The 21,019-nt window shown below is 37.2% G+C and overlaps 1 protein-coding gene across 2 annotated transcripts in view; it reads left to right on the forward strand.

Annotated features, from left to right (window-relative positions):
• The window catches only part of REV3L (REV3 like, DNA directed polymerase zeta catalytic subunit), a 115,381-nt gene that overhangs the window by 48,152 nt on the left and 46,210 nt on the right, over window positions 1–21,019 (forward strand). The window contains exons 5-12 of one of the 2 annotated variants that reach the window (XM_040058603.2): window positions 1,784–1,880; window positions 11,541–11,635; window positions 12,213–12,317; window positions 13,246–13,330; window positions 13,416–13,564; window positions 13,858–13,986; window positions 16,567–16,804; window positions 19,842–19,981. In XM_040058603.2, coding sequence (XP_039914537.1) covers window positions 1,784–1,880; window positions 11,541–11,635; window positions 12,213–12,317; window positions 13,246–13,330; window positions 13,416–13,564; window positions 13,858–13,986; window positions 16,567–16,804; window positions 19,842–19,981 — 1,038 coding nt within the window. The remainder of the gene's footprint in view (window positions 1–1,783; window positions 1,881–11,540; window positions 11,636–12,212; window positions 12,318–13,245; window positions 13,331–13,415; window positions 13,565–13,857; window positions 13,987–16,566; window positions 16,805–19,841; window positions 19,982–21,019) is intronic. The other variant, XM_040058604.2, reaches the window with a different exon arrangement.

Raw genomic sequence — 21,019 nt, forward strand, 5'->3', positions numbered from 1 at the left:
TTGAGCCTTGATTTTTAGAAGTATATGAAAACAGCAATGATAGGGAATAAGAAAGGGAATAATGCCCTGAAACTGCTGTGGTGTGGTATTTGAAATTCATATAATTTTTTAAAATAATAGTATATATTTTACCAGTTGGCCTGTGGTCTTGCATAGCTGCTGTAAGTTGTATTTTCCTTTAAAATATACAACTGTTCAGTCCCATTTCATCAATTTAAAATAATCGAGTTGCAGATGAAAAATAACAAGAGTTGTTTCAATGCATAATCAGCTTACATTTTAAAATGGAGAATTAGCTGATGTTACATGCAGTAAAAACATGGCTGTGTTTCTTCTTGGACTAGCTGCCCAGGACAAGGCATCATTTTTGTACAGCACAGACAGTAAGGTATGGGAGGTTTGAGCTGGTTTTGTGCAAATGGGATCAGATATTTGTGTTGTCTTTCCAGAATCACCTGCTTAGGCATCAAAGTGCATAGACCGTAACAGCACAGGTGTGACTGAAACATGAGCTGTCTCTGCATGAGCCCAGGAGTGTCTTTTCACCCCACTTGAATGCCACATCTTTGTGCCATGTCAGTACACTTAAGAGTCTGATGTAGGGGCAGGGTTTGCAGGAACCTAGTCTGGGTGCAGTAAGCTTGGTCTGGAACATCTGGAATTAAGCCTGCTTGCTTCTGTTTGTACCTTCCAGGATTCTTTTGGCATAGTGCCTGCCAGTTGCTTCTGTAGTCACTTAGGGCTTTTTGCTACATGGCATATCCCTAAACCTGATATTCCAAGTAGTGGAATTCACATTGGCAAGACTATTATGAAATTTATAGAATAAAAATACATATTTAATTACCGAATAAATATTACTGAAGACCTCTGACAATTGAGTTAATTGATGTAACTTCAGCAAATGCAGAAGTGTTTGCTGTGACTGAAAGGTAATAAATGAGAACTGCTAGTTCGTGACACCAGCATAACTGAGAAAATTCAAAGTTCAAGTTGGTCCTTCAGGTAGAAGAGGGAGACTGAGTAATTTTCAGAGTCTTCTCCCATTCTACCTCACTCCAACTACATTCCTGGGCCTTCTTCTTTCTTGTGCCATATCCTGTGTATATTGTCTTTCCTTTCTCTGAAGACTGAGGGTTCAGGTGGAGACCTCAAGGGAGGTAGGAATTCTTCAGAGACTAGTTCACCAGCATGACTTTGGAGCACGCTTCTTTACACAGAGACCTTTGAGCAAACTTACAGTGTTTTCTTTATTTGTAGGTCAGACAACATCTGCCTTCATTGCAGGTTCCCACTTACTGCTACTACTACCATTATATCTGGAATATATTGTATATTCCCTTCCAGCTCACAAATAAGAAAAAGGAAAAGTGTGAAGCAGAATTTAGTGTTTTCCTTGGCTTCTAATTTCCATTGGGATTTGAAGTGTGGACCCAGGAAATTCTGAAGTTTACATCAGACTTAATGATTTATTTTGAAATTTTCACAAATAGGAGAAGATTAAATTTAGGCTAAGATATGACTAGAATGCAACAAATGTAGTTAGAATAATGTCAGTGTGTTGGAAGTATATTTTTCTTTTTATATGTGTCTACATGTGAGAAAGAAAATTTGAACATTTATATGATAGCATAGTTAATGGGTGAAGGTGATACCATGCAGTGCTATTTATTCTTTAGGAGCAGGTGGACTGGTAATATTAAATAATAAATGCAGTTATATAATAATATTTGTAAAAGATATTGCTGCATTAATTAATTTCTCATTCTACCTTTTTCCCTAGGTGATGCATCAGGTGTAAGTAAACATCATAGAACTCATTTGCCAGAAAATTCAAGCAACGTATCTTTCGTTGAATGGGAAGAGGATGAAATACCAAGGTCAGCATCCCAGGTTTTTCTGTTATATGCCATATGTTCTATATAAATCAACCTACATGTAATACAGAGTTCCAGTCTCTCATTTGAAGCACCCTTATATGTTTTACATGTTAGAAAAAGAAAAAAAAAGTGATTATTTGACACAAATTATCATTATTTAGTTTTTCTGTATAGTCTTGGTCACCTGATTTGTGGTTTATGGTTATAAAATCTATCTGGGAAATAATGGGCAAAATCCAACTTTCTGGGTTTTGGAATGTTGACTTTGATGAAGAATTAAGCAAGCTTAATAGTTTAGAGAATGTTTACATATCAGTTCACAGATTGTGTTTCTGTAATCATCCTTAACTAATGTGACCTCACTGGCGAGGCCACATCTTGTACCTCTGTTCGGTTCTGGGCCCCTCAGTACAGGAGGGACATTGAGGAGCTGGAGCGAGGCCAGAGAAGGGCAATGAAACTGGTGAAGGGTCTGGAGCACAAGTCCTGTGAGCAGCAGCTGAGGGAGCTGGGGGTGTTTAGCCTGGAGAAAAGGAGGCTGAGGGGTGCTTATTGCTCTCTACAACTCCCTGAAAGGAGGTTTTAGCCAGGTGAGGGTCAATCTTTTCTCCCAGGTGAGAAGTGGGAGGACAAAACAAAATGGCCTGATAAAAGGGAAGTAATAAATAATAATAAGAAGCTATAAATAAAATAATTCACATTAATTTACAATAATTAAAATAATAATAAAAGTGTCAGGGGAGGTTTAGATGGAATATTAGTTTCTTCATTGAAGGGGTGATCAGGTATTGGAATAGACTGCCCAGGAAGTGGTAGAATCTCCTGGAAGTGTTCCAAAAAATACGTGGATGTTGTGCTTTGGGGACATGGTTTAGTATTGGTAGATTAATAGTTGGACTTGATGATCTTAGAGGACTTCTCCAACCTTAAATGACTCTATGAACAGTGTGTTATTAGAGAATTTCAGTTTGTCCATTTCAAATGGTAGCGTCGTAAGAAACTCAGCTTAGAATTTTCATTTCTGTCTCCCAGTCTTTTCCTTTTTTCTTGACTGTTCCTACTCTACAGTTTGTGATTTGTAATCATTTTACTTCTGTAAAGTCCTGGTTTAGGGCAAATTTGGGAGGAAACCTCTGAATGGGATCCCTCTAGAAAGCAAATTCAAGCAGTCCCTCCCCCAACTGGTTTGGGAAAAAAATTCCTTGCAAAAAAGCAGAAAAAATAAGGTTTATTCAACAAGCAAAGTATTCATAAGCATTAAAAAAAAAAAAAAAAACAATAAAACCTCTCACTGTTCTAAAGAGATAGCAAATTCAGAAAGTCCTTGTCATGGGGTGTAGCTCAGCTCTCTAAGTCTCTTCTCAGTCCTTTTTGCACTGGAAAATGCCACATCCCAAGCCCCAGTGGGCCACAGGTGTGAGCTCCTGGTGTTTTTCTGGGTTTTCAGTCCAGAGCAGGCTGATCAGTTCCAAGAAAAAGAAAAGCCCCAGTTGGGGAACTTTTCTGCCTCAGCTGAAAAGGAAAGCTCTCTGCCGCTGTCTGTCCGTGCTGCAGACAACACAGTCCAGGAGAAGGAATGTGGAGGAGTGAGTGCAGTTTCTGAAAACAAACTGTGTGCTTCTCCTCTTCCTCACATGGCTCTCAGAACAAGTCTGAAAGGTGCAGAACTTAATATCCAACATAAACAGAACAGACAACTGGGGATACAAGCATCATAAAGTAACCCCAGGATATAGAAGAAAATTGAATATTTCTGGAATTTGGGGGGTTTTGTAGACAGAGTTGGGGAGAAGAGAGAAACTCAGAGTATCTGAAGCTACTTTGATTTATATAGTTTATCTACAGCAAGGTCATTCTTTTAAGCTGTTTTCTAATGCTTGGCAGGTCTTTCTGTCATCCAGTAATCTTCTCAGTCTTTGGGTGGATCCTGCCATTCTTCTCTGAAGAGCTTACTGGGCTCAATATGCCACACTTCCTGCTAGTGCAGAATTTGCTTCCCCAGTAGGAAGTATGTGCATTAAACCATGATTCAGGTTTTGCTAGCATGCAAAAACATGAGCTTGTGTTGATTACATCTGCTTTTCTGATTCTGTTACTACTTTAAGGGGATTTTGCAATAGCATTCATCTGCTGGTTGTATTTCAATTTTACTTCTGGTCGCTTTATGTGCAGTTATTCTTGGGCTGTTTCTTCTTTTTGGCTGCATATTTCAGTCACAGTCCATTTCAACTTTTATTTGGCTTGGTTCCACAAGCCAGGTACTTAAACATTAAAGGTTGGATCACGAGTTAGACCAGGATTATCTGATGTTACTTTATACAGATCTGGGGAAGGCAGAAAAAAAGAAAGCTAAGTAGTACTTCCTGGCTGTCGTAACCAGAGAGGAATGAGCTCAGCAGAGCAGGAGCCAAGGATGCATCCTCATGGCTGTAACTGCAGGTCTTCTTTCTTCCTCCTTCCACACTTCCATGTATACAGCCAGGGGTGCAGCATCTCACACATGCCAGTCCTTCTCCAGCACTCACATCTGTTCCAGAAGTGGGACATTAACAGTAATGGGGAAAGTACCAAGACTGTCCATTTCCCTGGTATTCGTTTGCTGTACTTCTGCCAGCAGGAACTTATTGCTTAAATGTAAAGCCTGAATACTACATAATATACCACACAAATTCTCTGTACACCATATGCAATTATAATGGTAGTTCCTGATACACTTTACAGTTTCATTTATCATGCCAATTTGGCTTGTGAGCATTTTAGGATTTATTAGTACGAGATGTTTCTCTTCTTTCTTTTTTCCAATTGAGAATCTTCTGTTTGCATTCCATTATAAGTTCCTATAGGATCTTTCATCCCATTTTTAAATGTCATCCTGTTTTTATAATTCTGCTTCTGAATTATCCTGCTTTTGTTTTCTGATCTAATTATGTATCCAACATGTCTACTGGCTTGCTTTATCAGCATATTTCATTACTACACTGCTGTATTAATGAGCTGTGAAGTAAGCTCACTCACAGAAACTGGTCTATATTCAGTTCTACACATTTTGCACTTCCCTTTTTACATAACCAAGAGGAATTTCACATTTAGTTAGCTCTTAAAATGCTGTAATAAATTTGGAACTCATTTATGATTCCTGCAACTGAAAATTTTCAATTGATAGTGTTAACGTTCTTTTTTTTAGATTTTTTTTTTTATTAAGGATGTTCTAGCATGACTGTCTTCCCTGTGCTGTAGGACATACATGTCATAACAAAGCAGCAAACCTAAACTTTCCAGTCCTGATTTTAACTCTGTTTTGTATCTACACAAAATTATTTGCTTGTTAAAATTTCTCCTGAATTATTTATGGGAGTCATCAAGTTGAAACAGTGTTCTTGTAATCAAACCCATACTGCAGTGCCCTTTCATATTGCCTTCTTTCTTAATTTCCCTTCAAATTCTGAAAAATTGCTTCTAGGTTGACTTAATGGATCTGTAATTGTCATGATCAACCTTACTGAGGGTAAATCTGACCCAGATAGTATGAGATACCTATCCAAGGAAACCCTTTTGGTTCCTGAAATGATTGTGACTCAGCTGTTTCTAGTTTTGCAGTCTACCACATTGCTCAGCAGATGTAAGGCTGCCTTTCTTCCTTTATTTCTCTTTTCTTAACAAAGTATATTCTGTATTCCCAACATACTTATATGTCAACAGTTCCATTTATTTCTAGTTTCATGTGCAATATCTGCACACTCCCCGCACTTTATTGTCCAGTCCTCTTCAAGTTCTATCCAGTTCAAGTTGAGATGTTTAACAGTTTTGTGAATTGTTTAGCAGGGTTTTTTTTTTTACTTATTGTAATTTTACCACTTGAACTGCTATTTTCAGTGGCATCTGGAGTTTCTTCTAAATTTCACTGAAATTCTAGATTTCTTTGCCTGTCCTTTATATCAGATATGAACATCACATAAATCTTTCCCTACCATTCAGCTGTATGCTTAAGTTATTACTTGTTCTGTCAAGAAAAAGCAAGAAGGGAAAAGATAGTCAAATGTTGTTTGAGACCACAAAATTTCTAGACTGTCTTGTATTCTTAGTGACTGGGATGTCTGTTTGGACTAATTATCCGTTGTATACCTTAAGAATAATTTTAGAGACAGTCCAGCATGTATCTGCCAAGTCCTTGCTATAAGTGGCAGTTAACAAGTTCTCTTGTTTAACCAAGGAACGCCAATGACTGGGCATTTCTTGACTTTGGAGCACAGTATGTCACTTGGCTAAAATACAATTCTGGATACCTGGAAGGTAATACGCAAAATTTAAAAGTCACATGTGTAACACAAGCAGCATTTTGCATGAGTAAACGCTAGTGATGGTTCCTTATTTCAGAAAATGTTTGAGAACTACCTCAAAGTTTCTTAGTGACTGAACTTCTCTTTGATGTGAGAGCACCTTGCTACTCAGCCACTTACCAAGATGTCCTGGTTTGGGACAAATTTGGGAGAAAACCCCTGTATAGGATCCCTCCAAGGAAGCAAACCCACGTGGCCCCTCCCTCCAACCAGTCCGGAAAAAAACCAAAACCCTCTTTGGAGAAAAGTGGAAAAAACTATTTTACTAAACAAATGAAGTGCATACAAGTATAAAGAATGAATAGTATGAAACAATAAAACCTCTCCTTCTGAAGTGAGATGGCAAATTGAGAAAGTCCTTGCCGTGGGTGTAGCTCGGCTCTCTCTCAGCCTCTCCTCAGTCCCGGTCCCTCCGGCGCTGCTGGAAAATGCCGAGCTCCAGGCCCCGGTGGGCCGCAGGTGCAGCCCCCAGTGCTCCCCTGGGTTTTCAGTCCAGAGCAGGTTTAAACAGTTCCAAGAAAAAGGAAAAAAAAACAGTCCAGGGAACTTCTCTGCCCTAGCTAGCTGAAACTAACTAAAAGCAAAAAAAAAAAAAAGATCTCTGTCCTGCAGTCTCTCCAAGCCTCCGCCGAACACCCCGTCCGCAGAAGAATGTGGAGGAGTCGGGCAGTTTTCTCAAAACAAACTCTGCGCTTCTCCTTGCTCTTAGAACCAGTCTTAAAGGCACAGGACTCAATATACAGCACAAACAGAGCAGACGATTGGGGATACAAGCATCATAAAGTTACCCTAGGACACAAGAGCATTCAGCCCAGCCATGTCCTGTCTTGCTCCTGGCAAATCTCCAAATTTCTGACTCGCTGCTATAAGTGCACTGTATTAAGCCAGAGATACTTCTTCTTCATGTAATTCTGGAGTGATTCTAGAGTTATGAAGTAGACAAATGTCCAAAATCTTTAGTGTCCAGGAGTCCCTCATGTTGTAAGGTATAATACTTGCCAGTGTTATTGCACTGAAACCTACAAAGCCTACCCTAAAATGGGCAGCAGTCGCCTGAACCTGGTAGTGATGTCCAACAGTTTTTCACATCAGGAGTTCTGGACATGAGACAGATTTTGTTACCCCACTCAGGCAGCTGATAATAATTGATGAGAAACACTTCTGTGAGTTCCACTGAGAAAACTTTCTGGTAAACATCAGACTTAGAGTATCTGCCAGTCAAGTCTACCACTTGGACATGATGTGTTAAAAGCAGAATGATTGGTAGAATGCTTTTGAGAAACACTTTCTTTTTTTACATCCTAGATTTGCTATTAGACAGTAGTTCATATGGAAGTGAAGAGATCTGACAAATAACACTTCTGTACAGTCTAGCAGATATGTAATTTTGCAGATTTTTCCTGGGTTTGTGACTGTCATAATTGCTTTTCTCACTTGTCAGCCTGTGCATGTTTTTATTTAGCTATTTGATTCTTCAGTATAATGTGCACGTTATTTAAGTCACTTGAACATCCTGAAAACAAGGATATGTTTTATGCCATGAACAGAGTATAGAAAATTATTATGTCAAAATTTAGAGTCCTTATCAGCACAGTTGAGTAACACCTTTCAGATTCTCCATGGAGTCAGTTCTTGTCTCTTGTGCTCAGTTTAACATTACAAATACCTCAGATGTGGTCATTACAGAACTTATTTCCTTAGGCTGTCATTAATATTGGTGAATTAAGATACTGACCTTGTTGATTATTCTTCAAGGTTTTTAAGGGCTTTGATCTACCTAGCTGTATATAGTGAGCACTTTTTAAAAAAAGTGTTGACTGTAGCCTTAATTCGTTGCCTCAACATCGGAGAAATCAAATGTTGGCAGTTTCTGCGAGCCCAAGTTTCATCCTAAACTATAGTTTTTATCCCAGTGGATATTGTGAACAAACTATTACTTTCTTCAAAAATCAGGACCATTTTCTCTGTTCTCAAAATAATGTATTTGGAGCTTTTTATACAAAAGTAGAATTGATTTGTATTGCAGTTTTTCACCTGGTGTGTAGGTATAAAAGGCAATTTAAAATTAACTGGTATGAGTCTCCCAAGTAGCCTAGCCATAGCAACTCAGTGTTGTGCAAACAGTGTTGTGCAACCCTAATTTATCTTGCTTCTTTGGAGAGTAAATTTCTATTCTCCTGCAGCTGGGTTGCTTCTACACTACCTCACTTAACCCTCTTTCATATATCTGTATTACAGGTTATGTCTTGTGAACAATTATCTCTACATTCCTTCTTACAGAATGAAACATAGATGCTGTGAAAAGCTTTGCTTGGGACTTGCTAATTCATCTTTTCTAACCTTGTTCTAATACAGATATTCTCAAATCATGGTTTTGGCATCACCTAAACCACCACTTTTCTTTGCAAAACTGATACATGGCGATGTGAGGCAGGTCATTAGTCTGTTGTATAAAACAATCTTATCGAGCAGTCCACTTCTGAATATCTTCCGAGGCATTACAACTGCTAATGACATGGAATAGTTCATATTTTCAATTAACTACAGCTGGGAGAACTAGAAGTTCTGACTTCTTCATGTTGTCTTCTCACTGCTAAAAACAGCACTGTAGCTGCTGAGGAAATGTGTCTTGATCAGGGAGGATGGGAAATACGGTTACTCTGTGTATTTTCCCAATATGTTGCACACATTTGTTTTAGATGAGCAAAAGCGCCAAACTGAGCAGCTGACCAAGGTATTGCCAATATTCAGATGAAATAGTCCCTAAAGCAGCATGTAACCATGTTAAATAACTCTCCTTCAGAACAATTCATACTCCCACCTCACCGTCTCATTTTTTGTTTTAATCAATATAAATTGAAATGTTAGAAGGGCCAGTTAAAGCTGCTCTGCTTTCATATGCTCTTCAGGGATTTTCCTGAAGTGAGAACCAATGACTTCTTGGCCTTTGTGACTTACCTGAATGTTGCAGGAGCTTGTAGTGCTACTGCCATGACTTCAACTAGTGCAAGTGTCTAGCAGCTCACCTTTACAAGGATGTTAAATGCCAAGCTAATGAACCAGTTGTATTGGGAAGACATTTATTCAAGTCTAACAAAGAATTTACTGTATGTGTCAGTGTCTTTTATTAGCTTCCGTGTAAATCTTTAGAGTGTGCAGTTTTGACTGCCAGCCCAGCCTTCATCATGAAACTGTTCATGATAACTCTAATGATAAATCCTAGATTAGTTTTGGAAAAGATCTGTTATTAGCTCAGTGTTTTCAATTTTAATAATATGCCATGCAAATTGAAATACTGTAGTTTTTGATAGCAAGGCTCCTCATATCTGTTTGATTTAGAGCTTGAGCAAAATGAGCTAATTCTTTTCCTTCAAGTTGCTCAAATTGTTTGAATGAGTTGCAGACAAAGAACATGCTTCAAATTAGTATTAGTATGGAAAAATACTTAAGTACATTAACATCTACCATTTGTTATAAATCAGCAATGTTGAATTTAGTGTTATTTTTATATGAGAAATCCATATTAGAGTCTGTTATAAGCAAGAAATCTGATCACTTGGGAAGCTCTTGGCCAGATTTGTCTTTGGTCTTGATCAGTTCTCAAATCACTGCCCATATTCTTGATGGGGATGTGGAAAACCAAGACATGGCATTGTTGTTTTTTTTTTTTTTTGACAAAACATCCTAGCTAAGTGAAAGGAAAACAATAGAAAGCTGTCTTTGTCAGTGGAAAAGCAAATGCTTCAGTTAATGGTTTTAGTCATCAAACAAACTCTTCAGAAACAGGTCCCTAAAACATGTTTTTTCTTAAACTCTTCAAAAACTTTCCTTCTCTCTCTTTCTCCCTAGCCCCGATTAGTTGTATCCTCCAGACAAGTCAAGTCTTCACCACATTTCTGATATCACTGATGGTTCTGTGTCATGGTTCCTTTTTGCTTGTTCCCAGAAGTGTTTTGATTTTGTAAAGGGAGCTGACAATTCTTGCAGCTTCTTCCCTCAGTCTTGTTTCCCTGTGATCTTGCTGTTGTTTCTTACTGTGGGACCAAAATGTGAATTTCAACTTGCCTGCAGTTCATGTTGTCCACTGTGCAGGCAAAGATCAGTTTGAATCCTTTGATGAATGAACACCCAAAGTGTGTGGCATGAAAAGTACGCATTTTGAGCATATTGTGAGCTTGTTTCTCAGCTGATGACATGGCTGGGAAAGGGAGGGACGTGATGCAAGGCATTGTCTTCAATAGTGTGCATAGAATCATAAAATAGCTCAGGTTCAAAGAGACCTTTCAATGTCATCTAGTCCAGCCCTTCTGCTATGAACAGGAACACCTTCAATTAGATTAGGTTTCTTAGAGCACTGTAACCTGGCGTTGAATGTTTCCCAGAGATGGGACTTCTCCCATCTTTTGACAGCCTGTTCCAGTGTTTCATCTCCCTCATCATAAAAAATCTTCCTTACGTCTGGTCTAAATTTACCCTCTTTCAGTTTAAAACTATTGCCTCATGTCCTGTTGCTACAGGCCCTACTAGAAAGTTGAAGAGCTTGGAGTGGATTTTCATTGTTGCCCTAAAAGATTTTAAAGAGTAAGCAGATTTTTACAATAAACCTGGGAGATGGTTTCTGTTTGTTAACTTCTTCCATGGACTCCTTGAAGTTTATTCACTGACAGCAACAGGTGAAAGGTCACTGACATTTGCAGATCTGAAAAGGCACAGCAATAAAGTGATCAGATAACTATACAACAATTCTTGAATCTGTTTCTAGTATTTTAAGTCTTCATCAAGCCAGTTATCCTTAGTTGAGCATGTGTTTGAGTTGTTAATACTCTCTTATTCACCATGCTAAATAAAGAAAAAACTCCAGAAAAACTAGTTGTAAATGTTAAAGTGCTCTGCATTGTTCTGAACTGTGAATGAGAGGGAAAAATTCTTGCCACTGTGTTTTCTGGGTGCATGATCCTGCCTACACACCAGGTCCTATTGGCTGAGTTCTGTAGAACATTTCCTCTTGTATTTGGGGAGGAGAACATTATTGTAATTGCTTTAGTACTTGGGGTTACCTACCAGCTCTTGTCTCTTCTCCTCACAAAAGAAAAAGCTAAACTCTTTAAGCTGAAGGTACAGATTTATTATCTAATTAGATATGAATATGATCACTAGTTTAAGGACTTGCAGGTGAGGGTGGGAACTGATAATTCTTCATTCAGTTAGTCACTCCTGTTTCCTCTGAATAATTTTAGATACTAGTCCAGTTAAAAAACAATGATGATGCATGTCTCAAACTCTGTATTGATAAAACTAACCTGTGGTATTTATGTTATCACAGCTCTTTAATGTTGAAAGGTGTTGAGCCACAAAGTACCTGTGAATTGGAGGTGGATGCAGTAGCTGCTGACATTTTGAATCAACAGGATATTGAAGGTGAAGTGTTAATAACTTTCCATGTAAAATGGTTCTAGAACAGAAACCATGTTGTCATAGTTCAGTCTTCTTTTAAAGCTCATCTTAGTTAAATCACAATCCATATTTCAGTGTTAGTGAATTGTTGATCTCCAAATTTATAAAGTTTTTTAAAAAAATAACTCTGAAAGAAAAAAGGTTATTAAAAAAGTGTCTTATCAGAGCAATATAGAGAGATTTTTATTAATGCATAAGGTTTCAGACTTATGGGAAGAATAGTAATGGAAATACCAACATCATATGTGTGCATCTATGCATATGTATGTACATACACCTATATATACATATATATACACTACTTGGTGGGAAGACAAGAAAAAGCCAAAGATCTAGATTACAAATAGGAGATCTAGAAAACAAATGAAGATATGCCTTAACTTTTACAGAATGCCAAATCCTAGAGTAAGGCAGGAATTGCAATTAAAAAATAACAGGCTAGAATGACAAAGAGGTGAAGAAGAGTGTCAGAATCCAGTTTGGGGAAAGAATGCTTTGTCATTTTGGCAAATTTCCCTTCATGTATAATTGCATATTTCAGCCCAGATTGGCAGGAATCCTGGTCTGCAAGCTATATGGGAGGATGAAAAGCAGCGACGGAGACAGAAATGTGAATCTTCTCAGATTAAGTCACCTGAGTCACAAGGTAAAAAAAAAAAAAAAATTAAAAAAAAATTGTGCAGCTGTTAATCCAAAACTTTGAATGAGAAGCAAGCAAGAGGATGGAATTTAAATTGGTGTATTAAGTTTGAGGGATTTTAGATGTACTGTTTTTTTCACTTCCAGGCTTACCAATGGTCCAGTGTTTGTTTTCCGGTTTTGAAAGCAAGATGTTGTAATGCAAAACATTCTAGACAGAATGAATGATAATGGCAGTTAAGACTGCATGCTTCATGATGGAAAACTTTTAAATACCAACAAAACTAAAGCTCTTCATCTTGAAGTATTCCGTTGTAGTTTATGCACAAGGGCATAATTCTCATTTAATTTCTACGGAATTATAGCTAAGGTGATATTAGATTAAAGTTCTAATAAGATAAACAAATCTCTGTATTTTTATGTAAAATTCATTACACAGGGAAGACTCTGCTCTTCAATGTAACTGCATAATGAACAGGCTGGTCTTTGTAGAACCTAGGCCATATTTCTTTTAAAATATGAATGATATTTGGCAAGTAAGACATAGGATCTCAAAGAGGAAAGAGGCAGGTTCCTGGCTAAGGCAGACTACTTTCTGATTGACTTTTTTCCTGTGTGTCTCTAATGTTATTCAGGCTGCATAAGCCAGACTTCTCTATATTGTTCTCTGATTTTTCTTGGATGCTCACATTGGCGTAATTGCGTCATGGTTTGTAAGTGCTGTTGGTGCTCAGAGTTGCAAATGAGATCAGTGGGAGTATGTGAAGTGTTTTGAAGTTTGTTTTTTAATAAACTTGGAAAGTCAGATTTGGCACTGAAAATTAGCAGGCACTTCAACTTTGAGCCTTTTCCTAATAAAATCAGTAATTTTAGCTGCTCTCTGTGTTGAGAGGTCAAAGTAAAACTGAATAACAAATATTTTTCAAATTTTAAAGACCGTGGATTTGTGCCAGCAACAGAGAGTGAAAAATTTTTTCAGAAGAGACTTAAAGAAATTCTCAAGCAAAATGACTTCTCTGTGTAAGTGTTTAGCCATTTGTCACAAAATATAGTATTCTATGCAAACCTTAAATATGCATTTAAAACTTGCTTTTTAATTAACTAGAACGTTATCAGGATCATTGGACTACAGTAATGGATCAGAGGAGTTCTCTGCTGAGCTAACACTACATTCTGAGGTACTTTCTCCTGAAGCCTTTCCGTGTACACCAGCTAATACAGTAGAAGTGCATGACGATAAACAGATGAGCAAAGGTGAGTTTTTTAATATCCTAATTGTTTAGGTATAAATCTATGCCATGGTTTAACTGCTTATACTATTAACAGAAGTAAGCTGGGCAAGTTGTGATTTAGTTATGAAAAACCAAAGAGTAGTTTTGGTTTTATTTTTATTATTGTTAGAGTAAGCCTTTCTAAAATTGCTACAGCAAATATTGGAAATATACTTGGATAGTAAAATCCATTCTGAAGTGGCTTGTTTTAATAGTGAATTGATGTCTCTGATTCAGAAGTTTTATGCTCTTTCTTTTTTTTTTTTTCTTTTAAAGGCTCCAGTAGGATGCCTACTGATAAAGAAGAGGAAGCACTTATTAATGAAGAAGCAATTTTAAACATTGTGGAGAACAGTCAGAGCTTTCAGCCTTTGTCTCAAAGACTGAGTCAGACTACAGTTTTCAGTGAGTATGACTGGAATGTCTTTTCTTCCAGACTATTTTATTGTCTTTGTGTTCTCTTAGACTACCCATCATGAAAGAAAGTAGTTTATCTCAAGGAATTTTTCAAACAGGTTGAGACTTCTCACACACATACACACATGCCCTATCACCACCAACACACACCCTATGTTTTCTAAGAAATGTCACCAGGACTGTGTTTGTAGAGGCTGTGTTTCACTGGTTCAGTAAGCCCTGTCCTCTTGCCAGGTCAGCTCAATGCAGTCTCTTGTGGGTATTGCTCTTCCTTACGCTCCTAGGGCTATCTGGCTAAAACTATCAGAAGGAAGATGATTTTGACTGTCTGTCCACGATACTCCTGCAGTTACTGGCTGCATCTTTCATACAGTTAAGGTAGAAAACATGTGTATGATCTGTCTTCAGAAGCTCAGCTGTCTGGAGATACAGGGCACTAGTAGGTTGATAATGAGAGGCAAGTTACAGCAGAGCATTTCCCAAATTTTAGATAGAAAAAATGGTTGAAGTCAAAGAAAGAAGAAGCAAAATGTTTAAGAGGAGGAGAAAAATCATGACAGTAAAATTGTGAGTGGCACAAGGGGGAAACAACAATAAAATAATGAATAAAGGAACTTGTATGAAAAACTGTGTGGGGTAGAAATAGTTCAAATACCCTAAAGGAGATGAAAAGCACATAGTTCATGATATATCTATATGTATGTTCTTTGGTAAACATAATGTATAATGTTAATGTGAACCACATAGTGTGGGGCAGGGAGGAGTATTTAAAACCAGTAGTAGCCTCCATTTCTTTTGATGCCTGTAAGGTATGAGTATGTGCTTGGGCAACAATATATGCCTGTGGGTAATACACTATACAACCTTGAAATCTTTTCTTGCCAAGAAAGGGGGAGTGGATGAATAGATGAAGGTAGATTAAGAGTGTAGTGCTGTTTTATTTTGCAGAGAATAGGCAAGAATTTGATTATAGAAGTTTTATGGGCAGGGGTTTGGATTTATTGAAAGAACTCTAAAAAATTCTGTGGGAGCTGGCAAACATGAGCCGAGGTGGCTAAAATGATTTGTAGGGTATGCCTATGACTGTACATTTGAATTGCTCAACCAAATTGAAGTGTTGAAATGGTCTGGTTTTTTTCCAGTGACTAGGTAATCAAATTGAGATTATATTACTTTTTTTTTTGTCTTTTTTTCTCTCCTCTCTTCTTGTCATGCGGATTCCCGGTGTCTTGTGTGACTATGAATAACTGTGGTGCATATTTGTGTCTCTTCCCTCCCTCATAGCCTGCACCAGTGTTCACTATTCCTCTAGTAGAGCTGTAGTGCCAGAGGGACTGTGAACCATGACTTCTGCTATTCACTGTGAATTTACGCCCCAAGGTTCAAATTAACATGAAGTAGAGGTTGGAGTTTAATGATGAGCCTCACAATGGGCAAAGGAGCCAAGAACAGAAAGTATAATTGAAAGTCAATTAATTCAAAAACTTTGGAAAAGGGGATGGTTTCTGTTGTAAAGGGTTGTATGGTATCTTGTGAAGCCTTTGCAAAATATGAAAAATGCCTTTCTCACCACTGTTGAGGTCTATTTTTTATAATTCTCAAGATCATTGTAATCATATGATGCTTCCCAAGGAAAGAAAGTAGAGATTGTAGTTCTTCAGCCAGAGAAGGAGAGAGAAGTAACAAAGATGCCTGATAGACTGGAGGTCATAAATTGTTTATTAGGTCCGGTGATAGGTAAGTAGGAGATGAGTGAGAAAAAATTGTGACTTGGAAGGATTTTTAGGAAAAAAAATAAAAAATGAGAAGGGAAGTGCATAAATTACTGTATGCTTGGGTCAAATAAAATACAAAAATTAGGAGAGGAGTGAAATCAGGTAAAACCTTCAGTGTTCAGAGAAACCTTGAAATAGAACAGATTACAGTGATGTGAAAAGGGAGCCAAAGCTGAGAAGGAGGAATAGTTGGTCAAAATCAGCATCCCTTTTCACAAGATGCAGTGATTGAAAGTCCTCAAGTGATTCAGAAAGAAATGCCTAACAAAGCTTAATGCAGTTATTAAGCAAGAGGAGGCAGTGGTGGTTCAGAAGCTGTCTCTCAAGCTGAAATTAAAGGGAGGAGTGAAGCTTTACTGAATGTGAGGAGGTAATAAGAGTGGAGAGAAAGAAGTGCGTCCCCTAAATCTAGTATAATCAGAAGAGTAGGGCAGAAAAAAAGTTGTCAAAGTTTTAGATACAGAGCTAGAAAAGATAAACCATAAAATTTGAAAAAAGATATGAAAAGAGCTTTGTTTCTGTAGCATGCATTGCCTTAGACAGTAATAAAGTAGTAGATTTTTAAATGGTGAGGGGCTTTGGTTGGTTGGTTTGGTTGGGTTTTTTGTTTTTGTTGTTTTGGTTTTTTTTGTTTGGTTTGGTGTATTTTTTTTTTGGTTGGTTTTTTTTTTTTGGTTTTTTTTTTTTTTTTTTTTTGTTGTTGTTGTTGTTTTTTTTTACACTGGTAGACTGTAACTAGTCATTTACAAGTAGAACAAAATATAGATTCTACTTGTATGGGCTTTTTCTGCAGTGGGCAGTAGTGCTGATGAGGCCATGATTGATCTGTTGGCTGGATTGGAGAATGACGGATATCAGATGGGACATCAAAAAACACTCTCTCACCATCGTTCTCTTGGAAGCTGGCGAAATTCTCAAAACAGTGATGATGAGGAAAATGAGCCACAGTGTGAGAAAGAAGATATGGAACTTAGTTTGCTAATGTCCCAGAGGTGGGACAGTAGCATGGAAGAGCCTGGGCAAAAAAGGCGGTATGTATTTTCTTTCCTTAATATATTCTTTTTCTGCCAGATTTTTTACTTCCTCCTGCCTTGTTTTCAAGTATGCTAGGAGCCCAATGAGATGTAAAGTGGTCTCTGTTGACAACATGGAAAAATCTGTGCAGATCTTGGGATAGAATGTGAGTTGCTTAGATGATGATGTGAATCATCTGTTTCCAGTGTTACCTGGAAATAAAGATAAGTGTTTAGGTTTGGCCAAACATAAGCTTCTGGTTTACTCTTTGAGGAAAAATTAAGTAGGCTTTTTGTTTTACAAGTCCAAATACAAGAAAACCTTTACTGGTAACTTGCTTGTAAGGTCACGCCTTGGATATGATACAGACGTTAACAGTGTATGTTGTACTTCTTTTATTACTAAAATAAATATTTAAGAAGTATTCATATGAAGACTGACCAAGCGACCTGATTTGTTTCCATGTTCAAAGCTTAAATTGAAATATAAATGTTGCTCACGCTGCTTGACTGCTAGAGGTCAGCAGCTTCAATATACTTAAGGCCAAGATTCTTGGAACACCTTTTCAGGTTGTAATGACCTCTTGTACAGTCTGCACTGACGGGCATTGAAAGCAGCTATATCCAGTTTCTGTTGACCCTTGCTTTTGGCACACTTTCTGATATTTATAAGTCTGTTTGAAGTATGAGGAACTTCACAGACATAACATTTTTATATTTGGGTTTTTTCCTACATCAGAAATTTTAATCATAGTATGTTTCAGAGAGCCAGAGAGGTATAAAAATGCTTCTGTTTCCCAAAGGTACGTTAAGGTTGTAACAAAAGTTAGTTGATTGAACTCCTAGTTCTAGAGATAATTGATCTCTAAAGCTAATTATCCTATCTGACCTTTGATTTGCTATGGGTTTTTTTGCCTCACAGTTGTCTGAAAAGTTGAAATTTCCATTCAAAACGCTTAACATCAAGCTTCAGTTTAGTGGTATTTACTGTGAAGACCTGTGTCTTGCAGAATTCATTAGCTCAGGCACAGCTCTGTATGGGCTTGACTGTACAACTTCAGGAGTCAGGTAGGAACCTGAAGCAATTAACTGCTTTCATGCAGTAAAGAATCCTATTTAAAAACTCAAGAGACATATGAGCTGGCTCACAAATATCTTGCTTACATACCTACACCTTAATCCCAGACAGAAAACACTAGGGAAAATGTACATATGCTTCCAGAGGGAGCGAACTTGTGTTCAGAAGGAATTACAAATTCTGTTTCACTGAGATCTCTACAGAATTTGGAATGATTTCAGAAACAAGCCATGGGTATCTTTGCCCCCTGCATGATTCTGCTTATGCGTGAAAACCGATTTGAGTCTGATGATAGTTCTGACTTTACTCTGCTCAGGCTCATTCCATCTTTGTGGCTTCCTTGCATATCCATACTATGGCTTCTCTGTTAGCATTTACCAGTCTTACATTATGTCAGAAAATCTGTTGAGCTAATGAGGAGTAACCACACCCTATGGAGTGAATTAAATGGTTTGGGTTTGATTTGTATTGAACTGGGGAAAAAAGCCCACCGAGACCTAGGCTAGTTCATGTATGGTGGTATCGTGTGTGTGTGTGTTTCATAAATTTTCCTGGAATCCAAACTGATGGGCTTGAATGAGGAGAAATCCAAGTTACCTGTAGAAGTCATCTGCAATCTGATTTGGTTTACTAAAGTTGACAAAGATTTACCTGGGCTCACAGCATAATTCAGGTTGGAAGAAGCATCCCCAGTTTTGTGTTGCGTATTGAGCTGATTGCTTTGTGCTGTGCTTTTCCATGTTTTGGGAACGTGGAAGAGGGACAACTAAGCTCACTTAGATCATGGAGGCTGTACCTAACTGTGCTTGTTACTTGATTCTCCAAATCGTGCTTCCAGACCTGAGTGAAAATTATGTGGTTGCATTTGAGCCTGTTGTTTCTGAACTAACAAATTAGCTCCGTGCTGACAATTAGATGTCTGGGGTGGTACTATACGTATAATTCATGCTGGTCAACTACAGTCATAAAAGAGTTCTGCAAAGGTAAATTATATTTAGGTTATTGTAGATTTTCCGTCCTGTAACTTGAAAACATTGGTATTTATATTTTTTAAGCTATTACACAAACTTAAACAAACAACAAACAAATTAAAAAACACCAAACTTCAGTTCCTTAATATGTATCTGGATTTCTTTTGTGTAGCCACAGAATAGCTTATTTCTGTTAAGAATTTTGTCCATCTCACACTTTATTTTAAAGGAGAAATCAAATTCCTAAGTGGTTGTAGAGTTATAGTGGAGGAGTTGGTTTTTGTGGTTTTCTATTATATTCTTCCTTCCCCCACGTCCATATAAAGCATGCTACCTTAAAAAGACAAAAAAAATCATAGAAGCTTTTCTTTGTAGATTTGCTTCTTGTTGTTTTTTTTTTCCCCCAGTGAATTTATGACTGTAAACATGGTAGTGTAGAACAGTTAACTTAGTAAAACCAGCTTAAGTATTAACAACGGCTGCTTCAGAATATTCAGTGAGAGGTGGAATGAAACATAGTTTTTGGTCATGATTTAGTTAAGCCTGCTGACAGAGATAATTGTTATAATACAGTAAAGATTACTTAAACAAAAGAAGAACAAAAAAAAGTAAACATTTGTTTGCTAACAATTAAACTGAAGTAACTTTGCATAGTTGGTTTAGTCTTCAAATTTCAAGTACTTTGGAACAATGAAATTAAATCTCAGTCAAATTGAACTAAAATTAGCCATCTAAATGCCTTCTCTGTGTCTTCTTAAGTCAGTGAATCCTGAATCTTCTTAAGTCAGTTTAAAATGATTGGCTACTACTGTTGCCTCCTCAGATAGTAACATTGAATAATATTTTGACTTTGTCAGTGAGAAAGGTCACAAAATTTTTGTTTGTTTTCTTTTGCTCCCCCAAATTACACAACCACGTAGCACCAAACTCCATTGAGTTTCATCTTCTCTGTGGCTCATGGTGTTTTCTAGAAGTATTATGCATCAGTTCCTTCACTTTCCTCCAGGTCAGCTGGTAAAAGTATGCATCGAAGTTCAACAGAAGAGGATTCATCTTCAGAGGAAGAAATGGAGTGGAGCGGTAACAATATGCTCCTAAGTAATCTCTCAATACCTCAGTTAGATGGAACTGCAGATGAAAATGGTGGTAAGTAAATAGAAAATCAGCTTTGGAAGTTGACTAGTTCATTTTCACATCAAATTGCTAGTTCTTGTTTCAATTTGGAAAGGAAATTGTTTCAATTGGAAAGGAAAAGTTCTCAACAGATTGCAGAAGCAGGCCCTTAACATCTTCCTTAAAAATAAATGTATTTTAATGTCAATGCCCTCTATGAATTACCAGAATCTTTATTTCTCATTATATCAATTATCAAAAAAAGGACATAATTTAATCAGTTTTATGGGGAAAAAAGATATGATATTAAAAATAATGATTCTGTAGGATAATTTACTGTCCTAGGATTATTGTAAATAATAAATGTATTACTGCGTAGATTTAGATGGTTCTTTGCAAGTATTTGCCACACATGCTAAAATACAGTGAGCATTTGGGCCTGTGCTTCATTCCACAGATTGGATGTTCACATTTGGGATTCAGTTAAAACTATGCAGCGGCAAAGCTGCTGCAAAGGGAGCTGCCTTTCAAAATCTGTAAAAAAACCAAATTAATTTGTAGAGATCTTTTGCCATCTTTATGACATGCTGTCTTTGACCAAATAACATTAGTCAACAGAATGCACACTTTGAGATTAGGCTGATATATAAATAATATTATTTGTTTCATTAGAAAATCTGCATGTCACATTATAATATCCAATTAAGAAAGTGAACTGTATGATCTTATGAGACAGATTATAGATTCTAGATAACCACAGCTATTCTTTTGTATTCGGTGTTTAAAACATAGTTTGCTTTTTCCTTTGCTTTTATAGGTATAATGGTAGGATTGATACATGATTTGGTGTACTGCTAATGTGACTTGCTTTTGTCAGATACACAGCTGTAATTTCCTTATTTGCCATACTTTCTAATTTGTTGTAGTAAGAGATGCTGCTGGCTAATGAGATTGTTTCTTCGGTGATTGTTTAGATTTAGCATATTTTAAGTATGTGAAATATCACATGTGGAATGTCAGCTTAGAAAGTTCATTAATGTGAACTTTTACATTGATTTCTTATAATAGGAG

The sequence above is a fragment of the Hirundo rustica genome, chromosome 3 (assembly GCF_015227805.2).
Source record: "Hirundo rustica isolate bHirRus1 chromosome 3, bHirRus1.pri.v3, whole genome shotgun sequence".
Classification (NCBI taxonomy): Eukaryota; Metazoa; Chordata; class Aves; order Passeriformes; family Hirundinidae; genus Hirundo; species Hirundo rustica.